This window comes from Odontesthes bonariensis, chromosome 11, assembly GCF_027942865.1.
Source record: "Odontesthes bonariensis isolate fOdoBon6 chromosome 11, fOdoBon6.hap1, whole genome shotgun sequence".
Lineage (NCBI taxonomy): Eukaryota > Metazoa > Chordata > Actinopteri > Atheriniformes > Atherinopsidae > Odontesthes > Odontesthes bonariensis.
The window spans coordinates 35969316-35987258 of NC_134516.1; the positions used below are offsets into that span (position 1 = coordinate 35969316).

Genomic DNA, 17943 nt, shown 5'->3' on the forward strand with positions numbered 1-17943 from the left:
CACAAGTGCAATAAAATTAATTGAATAAAATTTGTATAAAATTAAGATAATTAAAAAAGAGCGGATAGAATGGATGCATAGTGGCCCTAATCAGAGTTTGAACGCCAGTCTAAAAAGGTGGGTCTTAAGCTTCGATTTAAAAAGGCCGAGATCAGTGATGGTGCGGATATCAGGGGGCAGTTTGTTCCACAGTCTAGGAGCAGCAATGGCAAAGGAACGATCACCCCACTGTTTAGATCTCGACCTTGGGACCTCTAAAAGAAGCTGACCCGAAGAGCGCAGGGTTCTACCGCAGTTGCGAAAAGTTAAAATGTCCGACAGATAAGAAGGTGCCAAGCCATTAGTGGCGTTAAAAACAAACAACGGGAGTTTAAAATCGATTCTGAATCGTACCGGAAGCCAATGGAGAGACGATAGCACAGGAGTAATGTGTTTGCGCCTAGAAGTGTTTGTTAAAAATCGGGCAGCAGCGTTCTGCACAAGTTGAAAACGTGACAGAGAGGTCTGACTGAGGCCAACATAGAGAGCGTTGCAGTAATCCAGTCTGGAGCTGATAAAAGCATGGATTGCCTTTTCAAGGTCCTGCCGACTGAGGAAGGGCTTCACTTTGGCCAACAGGCGGAGCTGGAAGAAGCTTGTGCTGACGACTGAGCTGATCTGTCTGTCAAACTTCAGCCCACTATCAAATGTAACACCAAGATTTTTCACGTGAGATTTAAAATGCGGGGCCAGAGAACCAGAATTTAAAGTAAAAGCATTTAACATCACTGAAGTACCAAATAAAATACATTCAGTCTTGTCGTCATTCAAGAGTAAAAAGTTCTGTGCAAGCCACTGCTTTATGTCTGAGATGCAGTCCAGAAGCTTGGAGAAAGCAGTGTCATCATTTGGTCGCATTAGCAAGTATAACTGAAGGTCGTCAGCATAAAAGTGGAAGGACAGGTCGTGTTTTTCGATTAGTGATCCCAGGGATAGCAAATATAAAGAAAATAGAATAGGGCCGAGAATAGAACCCTGTGGTACCCCACAGGACAAGGGTGAGTCTGAGGAACAGAGGTCACCAATCATGACAGCAAAACTCCTGCCTGCCAGATATGACCTAAACCATTGGAGAGCGGTGCCACGGATGCCTACATACTGGGCAAGGTGGGATACAAGGACTGCATGGTCTACTGTATCAAAGGCCGCTGTGAGATCCAGAAGCAGCAGCACAGCAGGGTTCCCAGCATCAATAAACTCTATCAGTGGATAAACTCTATCTGAGGCTAATGTTCCAGCAGAGTTAGCTAAAGACTGTGGATGTGCAGCAACCACTTTTCATCCCACTGTTTTACCAACTTCATCTAAAGAAGCATGATGCATTTAGAACACAAGCCCTGATTAAATTCAAACTTACCTTTTTGGTTGTAACAAGCCGAGGTCTATGCGGAGAGAAAAGGGTGTAGAATTGGTTATAGCTGTGTTCTCACACTAAAGGTCCCTAATATCCACTTTATGTGTTCTGCAGCTTAGTGAGAGTCTCTACTGCTGTCAGTTTGTTGGTTATTTTCTGTAATACACATGCAATGTGAGCGCTCACCACATCGATAATCCGTAACTAACTGAAAAGTGTTCATAATTAAACAATGAGTCTTCTGAATGCTGAGTAAAACAACACTGATAGTTGGGAGGCTTTAGACTTAGAGTAACAAAGGGGGAAGGGAGGCTAAATAGTGAAGGCAACGCTTAAGAGATTCCATCTGGGTGCAAATGGGATTATTTCCATTCAGAGGAACATTACATGTTGATATTAGTAACGTTTTTGGGATTAAAAAAGAACATCATGAACTCTAATCTAATCTGTCTCTTCAAGCGGGTGTTTCCCAAGAAGCACTGGGAGTGTGTGACCAGCTGTGAGTTCCTTCGGTCGGTGCTCCCAGTGAAACAGGGCGGCTGTCCGCCTCCAGAGAGAGCCGGTGGCTTTGCAGCCGCCTGTGTGGAGAGCTGTGACCGTGACAGAGAATGTTCTGCCCAGAAGAAATGCTGCTCGAACGGCTGTGGACACACCTGCCAGTCTCCCAAAGACCTTTACAAGGGTAAGTTCAGTCAATAGGGACCGAAACAGAGTTTAAAAGGCGCAGTGACAGACCAGGTGGAGGAAACTGTGAGCCAAACCATTACCAGTTCAGGGTAAGATGAGAACCAAACAGCGAGGAATAAAAGGACAACATTAATGGGAAGAAAATTTGAAAATTTCAAAAACAAGCAGCCTTGAGCGGGAGAGAGCCTGTGCGCACGTTGGGGCATTTGCTGGAGGGCGTAGTCGCGCAGCTCCGCCCACACGCACGATACCTTCTGCGTACGTACGAGCACATAATAACCCCAATGCGGAACAGTTTTTGAAAATTTCTAGGGGGCGCCACTGAGCCATTTTGCTCCGCCCACATACGTACGAGGTCGTCAGGGTGGACATATGTGCCAAGTTTCATGACCTTGCGATGATGATAAGGCTTTCAAACCACAAACGCCATCACACGATTTTCACCGCCTGGCCACGCCCACACCGTTCAGAGTTTGGAAAGGTTTCTCCATGATCCTTTCCCCCATGTCTTAAGAGTAACCTGGCCAAGTTTGGAACTGTTACCATTAAATCTGTAGGAGGAGTTCGATCAAATGCGAGGTGTGGGGGAAAAAAGACGTTTCCAACCACCAGCAGGTGGCGCTATAGGTGGATGGCACTATAATAATATGTACGCGTTCAGGCTGGGTCCAGCATTCACCGTATGAAGTTTGGGACAGATTGGATAATGTATTTGGGAGTTATAAGCAACTTCATTTTTTGTGGTGAGTGATGGCGAGTCATCGAACTTTGAGGTTTCTCCATGATTTTTTCCCCCCATGTCTTAAGAGTAACCTGGCCAAGTTTGAAGTCTGTAGCATTAAATATGTAGGACAAGTTCAATCATATGCAAGGCGTGGAATTGGCCAAAAATGGCACCAAAACACACCTTCCATTCAAAATGGCCGCCTTCCTGTGAACGTGGGACCATGGCGACAAGAGACTTTTTTGTGTGTCTGGGCATGATGAATGAGTGTACCGAATTTTGTCATCCCACGTGAAACTAACCCCAATGCGGGGACCATTTTTAAGTATCGTAGGGGGCGCTACAGAGTCAATGAGTGACTCCCAAAAAAATAATATCCAGATTTTTTCATGTTGTCGACTGGCAGGTGGTGCCTGCAAAATTTCATGAGTTTTCGAGTACCTTTTGCAAAGAATAAGAAGACGGAAGACGGAAAAAGAAGAATAACTCATACAGAAACAATAGGGTCCTTGCAGTTTCACTGCTTGGTCCCGAATAAATAAAGGTCATTGGGATGCCAGTCTATAAAAATGGGTTTTAAGAAGTGATTTAAAAGACTTTCCTCAGGCAGGTTGTTCCAAAGCCGAGGGGCCCTGATAGCAAAGGCCCGGCTAACCTCTAGATCTAAGCCCCGACTAACGACTGCGAGGTGGACCGTATGGGGTCAACATCTCTGATATATAGCTGGTGGTCAGAACCATAAGAGCTTTAAAACCGATGAGAGAATTCTGCGTACAGGGAAGCAGTGCAGGGCAGCCAGGACTAGGGTCTATGGGATGTCTGTTAGAATCAGGAAGAAGCCGAGCTGCTGCTTTCTGGTCCAGCTGGAGCAGGAAATCCCTGAGTGAGTTACAGTAATCTTGGCTAGAAGATAAATGTGTGGATAACTGCAAACTACAGGAGCTGGACTTCTTTGGTCATCAGGTCTCAGCTGAAGGTATAGCTGCGTGTTGTGATGCATGATGACTCCGCCTCGGGGAAACATAGGCTGTGTTCGAAACTGCATACTTCTCCTACTACTCCTACTTAGTATGCGAGAAGTTCTCGGATGCATACTAGATTCGCCGAAATGTTGGGTATGCATCATGAGGTTACTACTCATACTCAAACTACCCAAGATGCAACGTAACGTGGCGTCGCCGATCGTCATTTCCTGTCAAAACGGCAAATTCAAGCTGGCTAAAACGAGGGTAGGTTCACTTCCGGCGAGAAAGTAGTCGTAAAGTGGGCCGTCACCCCAACGTGTTGAAAATCTGACAAAATACCGGCTATTTACAATTTTGTTCCGACGAATTCGGCACTACTAAGGGTGAGCAACGCAATTCCGGTTATTTTCACAAAAAAAAAATACCTTGTGCCTTTTATCATAGGGAAAGCCATTACGATACAACACGTTGGGGATCTAAACGACTACTTTCTCGCCTGAAAATGTTTCAAATGTTGCTAAAGTTTACAGAGTTTAGAGCTTAATTTCGGCTTGGGCAGGAGCGAAATGCATTGTGGGTAAACGCTCTGCATAAAGTCTGATCGATGAGTATGCAGTATGCAGAATGGAAGTATGCAGTTTGCAAGTATGTAGTATGTAGTATACGGTTTTGAACACAGCCATAAACAGAGAATACAATCTGACCTAAAATAGAGCCTTGCGGTACACCTCAGGTAATATGAGCTGTATGGGATGTGTATTTACTTATGGTGACAGTATGGGTTCTGTGTAAAAGGTAGGAGTAAGACCAGCTAGGTGCAGTGTCCTTGATACCAGCCCAGGCTTTAAGACTCTCAGTTCAGATGATATGGACCAATCTGTGCTGGGAATAAGATAAAAAAAATCAATATCTAAGGACAATAGTTTTCCCCTTTCTGTGCCAGTCCCATACCAGTCTTATGGTATGGTAAAGTGTTCCTCAACTCTGGTGCTCAGGGGCCGCTGACCTGCATGCTGCCCCGCCTAGACACACCAGGCTCAAACTAAAAGGTCAATTACCAGGTTAGTGCAGAAGGTGAGGGCAAGCTGTTGAGAACAGTAAATTTAATTTAAATGAGGTACATCACAGCACGAAAACATAAAAACATGCAGGGCAGTGGCCCCAGGTAGCATAGGTGATACATAGCATCAATATATGTGAAGCTAACTGTTCAAACGTTTGGTGCATCGTAAAAAAGATAATGATAAAAAAGCAACTGAAATCCTAAATGAAGCATTAATGTGAAAACATCCTCCTGTTAAAATGACATCTTCTGACTTTGGGGCCACTTTTTATTGGATACACTTTTTCAGTTACATTAAAATGTGTTATGTTACAAATCGGAGTCAGGTGGAGTTTGTCTGTATAGAAGGGATCACAAAAAGCTGAGGAAATGAAGTGAAGTGAAATTTATTTATATATCACTTTTCAGCAAAACAGGAAAAACAGGTCTGGTTGTTAACCAGCTCTGTGATCCTCCTCCTTTAGTGTTACCGTCTGCAGTCTCTGTCTGCCCGGATAGTCTTAAAGCTGAGCAGAGAGCTGTTAGAGCTGTTCCTGCAGCCAGGTCCAGGATTACACCATCTGTTGTTAATCAGCTCTGTGATCCTCCTCCTTTCCTGTTACCGCTCTGTCTGCAGTCTCTGTCTGCCCGGATAGTCTTAAAGCTGAGCAGAGAGCTGTTAGAGCTGTTCCTGCAGCCAGGTCTCCTGACATTCCTGCTCTTCATCAGGGCTCATAGCTCATCCATTTTATCCACCAGTGATCTCACATTTCCCATGATGATCAAGAGAATAAATGGTTTAAACTTCCTTCTCCCTTTGGTTCCTGCTCAGCATCCTAAGACGTCTCCTCTTCAACTCATCTTAATTTGGGGTCTTATTCCAGGCATTACTTGGCCTTTACAAAGCTCAGTTAGCTGCTCCAACAGGTGAAGATGTCATGATGTGTTTCGGGGAGGACCCAGGTGCAGACACGATGGGAGGCAAAATAAAGTTAAAGGGTTTATTTGACAAAGGAATATAAACCAAAAGCGCAGCAAAGCTGGAATATCAAAAACTAAACTGGACATGAAACTGGAAAACAACAAAATACTACCAAAAGGACAGACGAGGAAGGCGGACTAGAAATAACAGACCAGGGGGACAAAACAAGACCAGGGGACATGACAAGACTAAAGAACAAAGTTGAGAAGGAAATGAAGAGGATCCGGCAAGGAGTGGTTGGACAAGACAGACATATATAATGGGGAGGTGATTACTGGAGTAGGAACTGGTGGTTGATTGGAAACGGGTTGCAGGTGAGTGAATGAGAGCAAAGGGCAGGAGAGAGAGAGACTGAGGAGAGAGAGAGCACACCAAGGGAATACACAAGGAGAAAATAAAACATAACTGAATACCGAATTAACAGAACTAAAATGAAACAAAGACTAAGGCCACATTTACACATAGCCGGGTATTTAGAGAAACGAATATTTCCCCCCCTCCGTTTTCAATAATGACATCTTGCACACAACATCGTTTTCAAAATACTTGTCATTTACATCAACCCGCATAAATACGCCGTCAAGCGCCATAATAACTATGCCAAACCTATTGGCGGGAGTGTAGGGAAAGGAATAAAGCCATGCAAGCCAATAAAAATCCTCAGAATCGAGGACTTTCCTCATGTGAAGGAGGAGATAACGCGAGCAAATATCACAACAAAACTGAAGGCAATAAGAGGGAAATATAGACAGTCAGTGGATACTGGATGCAGGAGCGGCCACGGAAGAGTGGTGCTCCTCTATTTTGAACTGTGCGAGCAGGTTTGGGGTGGGAAATGCAATAAGGCCACAAACGTAAAAATTAGTAGAACTTTAACATCATCCATGATAATCCTGATCAGTAGCCAAAGAAACTGTAAACATAAGGCGCTCGCATGACGTTTGCATTTTCTGGCGCATAATGTGACATTTAAGAGCCTAAAATGCCGTTTCTCCCAGTTGACACGGCAACACATTACCGGCGTTATCAGAAATCTCCACTTTGGCTGGAGGTTTTAGAAATAATCGTTTTCTGTGATAAAAACGGGGTTTTGGTGTAAATGAGAGGCCAAACCGCAGAAAAATATCTGCGTCTTCCTATCGTGTAAACGGGGCCTAAATCTAAATACAGAAAACACAAAGTACTGAATAAAGACACCAATAACCAAGTACAAAATATAACCAAGAATACAGATCCTGACAGAAGAACTCTCCTGTTGCCATGGTTATGCATCGTAACAGATGTTTTCTGGAGGATAATTAGACTCTGAGAAACACTGCTTCAGATGTATTTTCCTGGTTGTCCTGGTGTAGGTGCTCCTCTGAAGCCCAGGAAGGAGCTGGACTTTGAGGAAGACTCCTCTGGTGAGCTGGAGGTGCGCTGGTCCTCACGCTTCAACATCTCAGCCGAACCAGTGGTCTGGATCCTGCAGAGGAGGTGGAACTTCGGCATCCAGCCCAGTGAGGACGCTGCCACCTCTTGGCAGGTGGTTGCACAGGTTAGTCCTCTGCCGCTGTTCTAGGTGTTTTCAAAGATGTGGAGATAAAAAGACAGTGGCTGTCTGTTTTACATTCATCATGTAGACCACAAAGCAGGGAGTGAGGCTGTCCGACATCCGGCCCGGTCGCTGGTACCAGTTCAGAGTGGCTGCTGTCAACATCCACGGTACCAGAGGTTTCACCACGCCCAGCAGACACATCCTCTCCAGCAGAGGTCAGACGGGCATCCAGCGTGTTTGTGCATGTGTGGGATACCTGTCAGTGCTTAGTGACACCTTTTGCCTCGCCGTCCACCTTCTCTTCTCAGACCCCTCCAACCCTCCAGCTCCCACTGAGCTGAGAGTGGCTGATATGAGCTTCGGCCCCGGCAGGGTAGTGTCAGCCAGGATCAGCTGGAGTGTTCCTGCTGACCCGGATGTTCCCATCCACCACTACAAGGTCGGCTGGAGCTGGACCGCAGATGGACATCCCTTCGCTTCATCCACGGCCAGAAGGAGGAAGACGGTCAGAGAGGTGAAGAATGTTACAACACACAGTATTCGTTTTGTCACGTTACGGCCACAAACATAAATACGTTTTATTGGAATTTTATGTGATAGACCAACACAAAGTGGAACAACTGTGAGGTACAAAGAGAATTATACATGATTTAACCTTTTTTTTTTTACATATAAAAGAAGTATTCAGCCCCCCTGAGTCAATACTTTGTGCGAGTCAACTGTTTTGGGGTATGTCTCTACCAGCTTTGCACATCTGGAGACTGAAATGTTTCTTCTTTGCAAAACAGCTCAAGCTCAGTCAGATTCGATGGAGAGCGTTTGTGAACGGCAGTTTTCAGATCTCTGGACTGTAAATGGGCCATTCTAACACATAAATATGGTTTGTTTGAAACCATTCCACTGTAGCCCTGGCTTTATGTTCAGCGTCGTTGTCCTGCCGGAGGGCGAACCTCCGCCCCAGTCTCAAGTCTTCTGCAGACTCCAACAGGTTTTCCTCCCAGATTGCCCTGTATTTGGCTCCATCCATCGTCCCATCAGCTCTGACCATCTATAGTTGTCCTGAGGACAGATTCCCCCACCTGAGCTGTGGATCTCTGCCGTTCGTCCAGAGTCACCATTGGGCCTCTTGGCTGCATCTCCTTGCTCGGCCTGTAAGTTTAGGTGGATGGCCGTGTCTTGGTAGGATGGATTGAACAGTGCTCCATGAGATGTTCAAAGCTTGGGAAATCCTTTTATAGCCTAACCCTTTAAACTTCTCCACATCTTTGTCCCTGGTGTGTTCCTTGGACTTCATGATACTGTTTGCTCCCCAGTATTCTCTTAACAAACCCCTGAGGCCGTCACAGAGCAGCTGTATTTGCACTGAGATTAGATTACACACAGGTGGACTCAACCAGCTGCCTTCATCCGGCAGCTGGTTGCACTCAGAGAAAAGGGGGCTGAACACTTTTGCAAGCCACTGTACTTTGGTGCTCTTGAAATAACTTGAAATATGGCGAAAATCTATGTTTTTTAGGCTATGGACAGTATATTTTGATTTCCTAGGAAATGAAAGCAGATATCCTGAAACCCCTCAGTAATTTTCTTTTCATTTTGTGTGTAAACAAAATGAAAAAAGAATTTTGCACCTGGCTTTATCATATGTTCAGATCTAACTTTCGGAAATATACGCAAATGTGCGCATATTTAATGAGATAATGCCTAATTTGCATAATCAAACATACAAATTTCTAAAACTTGGAATACATTTTTTTTCATACTTGTATAGGTAATCAACTGAGGAAGTTTCATGGTGATATCTATTATTTTAAAATATCACCCTATTCACCTTGTAGTGTCTCGCCTTAAAGGAGAACTCCGGGGCATTTGAAGCGCATTTCCATTGCTAGAGGTTGTCAAATACTGATAGGAGGACACAGACAGGTGCAAATCTGCGCTCCCTGTGTGGAGATAGCGCTGTTCGCTCAGCCTGTCATGCGAGGCTAATACGTGGTGGCTAGGGGCAAGAGCTAAACCTTCCACGTAAAACAACAACTTGCACACTGCAGAAACGTCACACCACTTTATAAACCATCCGACAATAAAGTCACAAGCCTTACCATCAAAACCATATGCATGGTTCTCACATTACTGGCATGTGGACGTTATAAAACAACTTTATAAACAGCATGTAACTCACCGGTTAGTTGTACGCTCGCGCATGTGAAAGCCCAAAAGAGTCAATGGACGATAATCACATATACAAAACAATTATCTTCTCTAGAAAAACTGCGTTCAAGTATTTAAAACATTACAACAATATTACTGGGCATGTATTGTTGTAATGTTTTAAATAAACGCAGACAAATACTTCACCGCTTGTTCAAATCCCCATCGGTCAGTTATTAACATGTAATACCTTCCTTATAGTCGTCTTACAGGAATTTGACAGGAAACAAAACAACCACGAGGCTTGTCTGACATAAGCAGTGTTTTTTTTTATACAGAAACAGCTCCCCAAAGATTACATGTGAAAGGAACTCTTCAGGTTGTATCTCTGCTCAACGAACTGTGTTATTCTGCCCAGCAGCCCATATGCAGAAATGACTCTGCAGTTTCACTGTATGACATCGAAAAGACGACTTGGTTTCTGTGTTTCTGTGTGTGCAGAATCAGGTGGAGCTGGAGGACATGCGACCCAACCGGGGCTACAGTGTGGAGGTCCAAGCCGTGTCCTACTGGGGACAAAGTCAGCTGAAAGGCCCTCGAGCCGTCTTCCATTTCACCACACGGCCCCGTAGGTCTAATTGCAAAGTCAGACATGATGCTTTGGCATTTTAACTTTACAACCTTGTTGTGAATGAGGGGAAAATGTCTTTGTGTGTGCAGCAAAGCAAAAAAAATGTCCAAGGAATGCTATCATAAAGTTTCCTTCACATTCGACCTCTACATACTTCAGCAAGCAGGAGCTATTACTGTAGCTGTTTTCTTTTGCCTTCTCCCCAGCCTGAGAGAAAATAATTTTTTTAAATTTAAAAAAATGGAACTTTAAAATCTCTAAATTTAGCTGAAGAGGTAAAATTAAGCTAAATCAAGTCTATCTGCGGTGAAGACAAATGAGCTGTTAAAACATGTCAGGGGGATATGTTGTTTGATAATGTAAGATATAAAGATAAAGATTCCTTGAAACTCAAGGTGTCCCATGGAGAACCAGTAAATCTATTATAAAATGTAAAGTATCATAAAAGGTTTCCAGAATGGCGCCGCCCTACAAGCAGCAGCCTGCTACAGCAGCAGCTTGGGACATTTCTACTGAAATAAAAATACAGATTTCTAAGACAATTTTCTGTGTCGGTTTGGATGCTGTGCTGCAGAAAGGACTTCTGCTGCTAACTCTGGCAATTTTTTTAATTTGTTTTGACAACCGTGGTAACGAAAACGTTGTTAAACTGCAGCTAACTGAGCTTTCCAAAGTCCGAGTAATGCCTGGAGTAAGACCCCAAATCAGAGTTGTAGGGAATGTTCCCTCTAATTTTTCATGTGTCTGGGCATACACACAAGCTCTCTGAGCCCACTGAGGACCACTGTGAGCAACATCAGATGTGCACGCTGTGGCCACACACCAGTATCACACCTGTTCAAAACCTTGGATCATAGCAAGTTACATGGCTTATTAAGAGAATCAAATCACAGCAGCAATTTAGTTTACTTTTAAAATAAGCGATTTGGCCCACTTAAAATGAAAAAGACAAAAATCTTCATCTTGTTCATGAATCTTGTTGTTCATGAGATGTGTAGTATGTTATATGTGAGAGTCATGCTTGCTGCCTGCATGCAGCCTGCATGTTTTGCAAAGTAGACCTTTCTTACTCGAAAAAGAAAAAATCTCACCCAGTTTCACCGCTTGTTCTTCTGTTTGCACATACTCAGACAGCCATTCCATCCTAAAATAACCGCATTTCTTTTTTACTTTGGCTTGGTGAGTGGATGTGTCGCTGGCGCTGCCCGTTCGTTTCGCCATGATAAGGGGTTGCGTCCCTTAACTCCTAACTCCACCGCACTGTTGTTAGCTAGCTAACCTGCACGGCGCGTATGGGCAGGACACATATGCAAGCACTATCAATGCTATGATTGGCTGCATTGCGTAAGTAAACCGTATCGTATCATTGGCTGAACACCTGTCACTCACTGCGTTACATTGAAAAATGGTACAGAAAAACACATTATTGGTCTAATTAATTAGATTACATTAGGTCTAGTATTAGATATTAATTAATCCGTTTATGGTGAATTTCATTTTATGCGCTGCATAGATTTTCTTGTGCGCTGAGAATGTGCGAGCAGTGCGCGATTGCACAGACGCGCAGCTTAGAGGGAACATTGGTTGTAGGTGTACATCTAGGATGCAGAGCAGAAATAAAATGGGGAAAAGGGAGGAAAAAGTTTCAATCATTTAATCCCCTGATCATTATGGGAAATGTGAGATCAATGGCGGATAAAATGGATGAGCTATGAGCCCTGATGACAGCAGGAATATCAGGAAGGTGTTGATCTGCTGGCTGTGAGCTTCTGTCCATGTTGTCCACTGAGAGAGTTCACCTGAGTTACCTGCTGACGCTGTGAGTGACATCATCAGCTGAGTTGTTGCTAAGCTACAGAAACAACACCCCGACCCACTGATGGAGACCTTTAAAGGTTTCTACCACACCTTCCTCTCTGCTACACCTTAACTTTCTACAGCTGATTTATATTTTGGTTTATTATCTGTCTATAGCAACAGCATAACTTTAATAATAATTAATACTGCAGCAGTATAGATTCTCTTTGGGGATTATGCCAAATCTGACCAGTGATGACATGTTTAGCCGCATGTCGTCCTTCAACTGCTGGTTGTCTAGATGGTGTCCAGCAAACAACGTGGGCTACAAAGGTAATTGGCAGAGATGGGACCAAGTCACACGTGTGCAAGTCTCAAGTCTTAGCTTTCAAGACTCAAGTAAGTCCCAAGTAATTGTTTCTTGGGTAAGTCAAGTCAAGTCCTGTAATAGGTCAAGTTAAGTCACCTTATTATTGCAATTTTACCTGCAGAATCTGATCTTAATAAAGTGAAAAGACAAGATATAAGTAACTGTCAGTAAACATCATTGGCCAATGTGTCCAACCTGTCCACCCCATGTCATGCCTGACATGTTGATGCATATCTGATATGAGTTTATTCTCTCCAATAAACACGTAAGGTATGTAGAGAGGGCATGGCTGATTGACAGGGTAGGGATCCAATCATGACGCCATTCTCAGCCTGCGCTCCTACTGGGTAATCCATATTATTTTTTAAATCAATTTATTAATTTTATATTCAAACTGAAAACATGAACTGAATAACACTGAAGTCATTCATTCAAGTCATCGTGTCTCAAGTCAAGTGCCGAGTCTTTAACTTCCAAGTCCGAGTCGAGTCTCAAGTCTTTTATTTTTTCTCAAGTCAAGTCAGAAGTCATCAAAACAGCGACTCGAGTCGACTCGAGTCCCCATCTCTGATGATTGGCAATCTTTCTGGAGAAAACCTGGTCTGATGAGGAGAGACGGCATCCATCCCACTTTGGAAGGAGCGGCTCTCATTTCTAGAAATATGGACGAATTTATTAGTCATCCAAAAACATGACGACCCAGGGTTGAGACCAGGAGGCAGAGTTGTAGTCTTGCACACTTCTCTGCAGCTTCACACCTCCTGTTACCTCTAGATCTCTCCTTTCCAAGTCTGAGATTTCTGTAATTAAACCTTTACTTAAAAAAAACTGCTCTTGATCCAGGACTTCGTAGCATTCTATGACAGAGGGTTAACATGTTATTGAGATTAAAGGAACTGCATCAGGCCGGTTTAAGGCACATTTGTTACAATTACGGATGCACCGAAAATTCGGCCACCGAAAATTTTCGGCCGAAAGACTTTTAGCACCGAAACAACTAGGCCGAAACAGAATGTTGTGATGACACAAGCAAAAACCGCGAACAGCACTCGGGCCAACATGTCTGCGGTGTGGACGTACTTCAGTGTATCTGAGAAAGACCAACAGATAGCAATTTGCAAATCATGTAAAGCTGAAATTTCTAGAGGGGGTACATCTTCAAAGAGTTTCTCCACGTCGGGTTTAATTTATCACCTCAAATCTAAACATCCCGATCGCCATTCAGAATATGAGAAGAACGCGGCACAGAAAAGGAAAGTCAATCCGAGCACGCCGACTCCGTCTGTGGCGGACGTTTTTGAAAAGGCAAAAACGTTTTCCAGTGATGGTGCCAAGGCAAAGGGCATTACACAAAAAAATTATGGAATTCATTGCGTTAGATGATCAGCCGTTCTCTGTCGTAGAGGACGTGGGATTTCGTAGGCTGATAGAGCACATTGAGCCCCGTTATGCCATACCGAGCAGACGACATTTCTCAGACGTATGTTTACCTGAGCTGTTCAATGTTGTTGCAACTCACGTCCATGAGCTTATAGCATCTGATATTTCAGCAATCAGTTTCACAATCCGACATATGGAGCTCAGACGTCAGCATCACGAGTATGCTCAGTCTAACTGCACAGTGGATCGACACAGATTTCAAGCTGCAAAAGATTCTGCTCAATTCATTAGACTTTAGAGGGTCACATACAGCAGCAGCCATTTCTGATGCATTCGCCAATATGTTCGACACCTGGCATATCGATCGATCTAAAGTCCATGCCATAGTCAGTGACAATGCAAGAAATATGACAAAAGCAATAGAAGAAACTGCACTTGACTTAAATGCACTTTGTGTTTTTATGAGAGAACATAATTAATTTTACAATCTTTCAGTAAGCCAGTCAGTTACAGGCCTGTACATTATTATTTAATGTACTCATGAGTGTGGTCAAGTTAAACATTTTATTTTATATTGTGCATTGTTGTAATGTCAGTGTTAAATAAATATTTTCATAATATCGTGATTTATTTATTCTTTGAATTGCATTCGGTTTTCTCATTTTCGGTTTTCGGTTTTGGCCAAGCATTTTCATTTCGGTGCATCCCTAGTTACAATGTATGTGTTTTTACTCGGTGGGATTTAAGGGGTGCACCAGGATGTAAACAATTGTCTGAAGTTACCGGTAAAATGACACAAAGGCAGTACTGTGTGTGCGTCTTCATTTAATAAGAGAAACGAACAACAAACATGGTGGCAGCGGTAAATTCGAACTCAACAACGCAAACAAATGTCAGATGAAGAAGTGGAGGTGAAGGAGGAAGCTGAAGACAGCGTGATACAACGAAATAGGACGATGGATGTATTCGGTTTGAAACCTCCTGCCACATTGGATTGGAACTCCACCTGCCTGCCGAAAACATGGAAGACGTGGAAAGAGGAGTTTTCACTGTATGTGGACATAACGTTAGCAGATTCTGACGACAAGACAAACGTAAAAGTGTTCAAATACTTCATAGGAGAAACCGGCAGAGAATTGGGGAAAACATTGTGGACTAAACTTAAACCAGAGGAGCAACGAGAGGAAACATTAGACAAATTAATAACTCTGTTCGACATTAATAACTCAAATTAATAACTCTGTTCCCAGGCAGATTGATGCTTGTAGCAGATACACTATCTACCTGAATGTGCAGCTGAGGGGTCAGTTGAAGCGGAAGTTGAAACTGTTACAGTGGAAACCGCTTATAGTGGTCACGGATATAGTAATCAACCGCTTATATAGATCAAAAGGCTTGGGACGGAATCGTTTCTATACAAATGCTGTTTAAATAATTCGTTTATAGTGATCAAGAAATCCGCTTATAATGTTCATTTTTGGCCATTTTATGAATGTAAACATGTACAAAAATAATTTTAAAACTACGTGTAGCTATTTTATTTTTTACTCCCTTGATTCCTTTCTGGACGTCTGCTTCTGCCTCGCTAGCTAACGTAACGAGTTGACACCGGGCAGCAAGCGCGCAAATCATGGCTGGAAAAAGGAAGTCATGGAGGAGCATGTGTCCGAGGATGGGTGCTGGAGAGCGGATTGAATGCGCGTGTGACCGCTGGAAGCTCCAGGCTGGTTCTTGTAAGATGGGAGGCCGGTGTTCATTCGATTTCTCCTACTTGTCGAGAATTGCTACTTCGTGGTTTTGCGCATGCGCCGAGCCGATTTTCTAAGTTTCGTTTTCACGCCAAGTAGCACAAATCGACAGAACACCGGCACGGAGGAGCATAGATCCGAGCAGGGGTGCTGAAAGGCGGATTGAATTCAAACTTTTTTTTCTGACTTGTAAGAAAAAAAATGCACCGGCGGCACAGCAGAGAATAAGTTACGTACTGTATTTGAGTTAGCCTACAGTATGTCTGCGCACTGCGCAGTACTGTAATTAAACTTGCATGATAATAAAATTCAGTAAATGCTGAAGCTATCCGTTTCATTTAATTTTTCTCATTGAAAAACGATACAAATGGCATTTAGATGATATACTGCATGAAAAAATATATGAAATACCTGTACTGTAATACAAATTCGGTTTTAGTAATCAACCGCTTATAGTGTTCAAATTGGCTCTGGACCAACGTGATCACTATAAGCGGTTTCCACTGTAATATGAGGCGGCTGTTCAGAGGAGAGACAGCTGTAGCACTAAGCACTTTATTAATTAATACGGGACACCACCTCTTATGTTGTTTTAACTTGTTTTAAGTTACAGTCCAAAGAGGAAAACTGTTAAGACAATAAAATGAGCACTCTCACTGAAAATAAGTTCTGATTGAAGTGACAACCGGCTTAATAACTGTCCGTGACGCTCTGATGAGTTACTTACACATATTTATTCAACATTCCACAGGTATAATTGTATGAGCAGTTGATAAGAGACAGAATTTAGAATTATTTGCAGTATTTAGACGGGCATACAGAGGGAAGGAAAAAGCAGTTTAACTTAACGAAAAGGGATGAGTAGTAACCTGGGGCTAATATGTTAAAGTCTGGATCCCAACCGGCTAGTTAATCTGGCTTATACACTCTTCAGGATTCCTGCACATTTACCACTCTTCAGAGAACGGATCCCGTTTCTCCGGCTTCTTGAAAGATTTGAATTTCAGCGCCTTACTTGGTGGTAGGGGTAGAAGATCGCGTGATTGTCCTGCTGAGCATCGTTGCTGGAGCCATGTTTCCTTGGTGACCAGCGAAGTGACGTCGAGTCGACTCTTCCTTTGTTCCTTCCTGGGTGTAGAGTGATTGAGCTCGGGCCGTTAGCTTCGCCAAACTCGCGGGTATCGGAACCAGACTTAAAAAAAGTCTAAAAAAATGGGAAGTAATGGTTACGGAGTAAAACAGAGAGAGATGGTTGGGAGCTGCGGGTTTGAAGACAAGAGAGCGATTTCATGCGCGCCTCTGCATTTAAGGCTGAGGTCACGTGTCAGCTTTCGTCCAATCAGCGTTCAGCTGGCTTTTGACCCAAAGGTAAAAAGGGAGGAGGGAACTGCTGAATTCATGAGACAAAAGGGAAGAATCACTACTTTTTCCTAATAGCCGCATTTAACCCATATTGCATTGATTTAAAAAGGTACACGGTTCATAGCAATTGATAATGTTTGCATGAGATCAGCATAAACACAAATATGAGCATGGAACAGTTATCAGCATACAATACTTCATTTTATCAGGATAAAAATGGTATGACAACATTTGGGGAACCTTGTTAATGAGAGTAACTACAGCTCTTTTGATTAATACCTGTAGAATTAACACCATTGGGTTATGCATTGCACATAATGAGAACATTAAAACATCCATAGTTTAAGTGTCCCTGGTTATTAGGCTGACATGGTGAAAAGTGTCCGTCATCCATGTCCTCTGGGTGGCGCTGTGGCTCCACCGGAGAATTTCTATAAAAATAATGTTTTATAACTTTTCGAATAACCCTCGTAGAAAAATATGGAAAGTCTTAAAATGACCTGTGGATTTGTCCAGTAACGATTTTCACACTTTTAGTCCAGGAAAAGTGAGGTTTGTGGTCTATTTTCACTTTCTGAAAATAGCGGATCGGCGCATTCCTGGGATTGAGTGAGAGAAAGGGAGGTAGATGTTGCTGGTTTTTCTTATCAGAAGGTGTCGGTTTGCATAATTTATTATGCGTAGCTGGAGTGGGGGAGAGCAACTCAAACAATGAACCCCAGTTGGCCAACTCACATCTGGCTCCGTTATCTCCTTTGAGCTAATCCGTTAAAAGGGTCGTAAAAAAAGGGAATGTCTCTTGATGTCGGAAAGGATGGTTTTTTTAAGTAAACATCTCCGTTCTCTCTCTCTCCCTGAGAGCATGCTACACAGCAGAGAATCCAAAGTGAGACAGTACGGGACCAGACCCTCCAGGTGCTGAAATGAAGGATACTGCGGGGATGGCCAGAAGATAAAGGACAGGTTGAGGTCGAGGTGAGGCCGTATTTTTCTATGCGGGATGAGCTAAGCGTGCAGAACGATGTCATCTCTAGGGGAGAGAGGGCTGTTATCCCAACTGCTCTAAGAAAAGATTCATGCGTCACATTTAGGGATAGAAAACTGCCTGAGGAGAGCAAGAGAATGTGTGTACTGGTCGGGTATGCATGAACAGCTAAAGACATACATTGGAAAGTGC

The 17943-nt window shown here is 43.3% G+C and overlaps 1 protein-coding gene across 1 annotated transcript in view; it reads left to right on the forward strand.

The window, feature by feature from the left end:
- anos1a (anosmin 1a) overlaps nucleotides 1–17943 on the forward strand; it is a 94209-nt gene that overhangs the window by 43184 nt on the left and 33082 nt on the right. The window contains exons 4-8 of the mRNA XM_075477034.1: nucleotides 1853–2075; nucleotides 7146–7330; nucleotides 7416–7545; nucleotides 7639–7844; nucleotides 9980–10106. Of these exons, the coding sequence (XP_075333149.1) occupies nucleotides 1853–2075; nucleotides 7146–7330; nucleotides 7416–7545; nucleotides 7639–7844; nucleotides 9980–10106 (871 nt within the window). The remainder of the gene's footprint in view (nucleotides 1–1852; nucleotides 2076–7145; nucleotides 7331–7415; nucleotides 7546–7638; nucleotides 7845–9979; nucleotides 10107–17943) is intronic.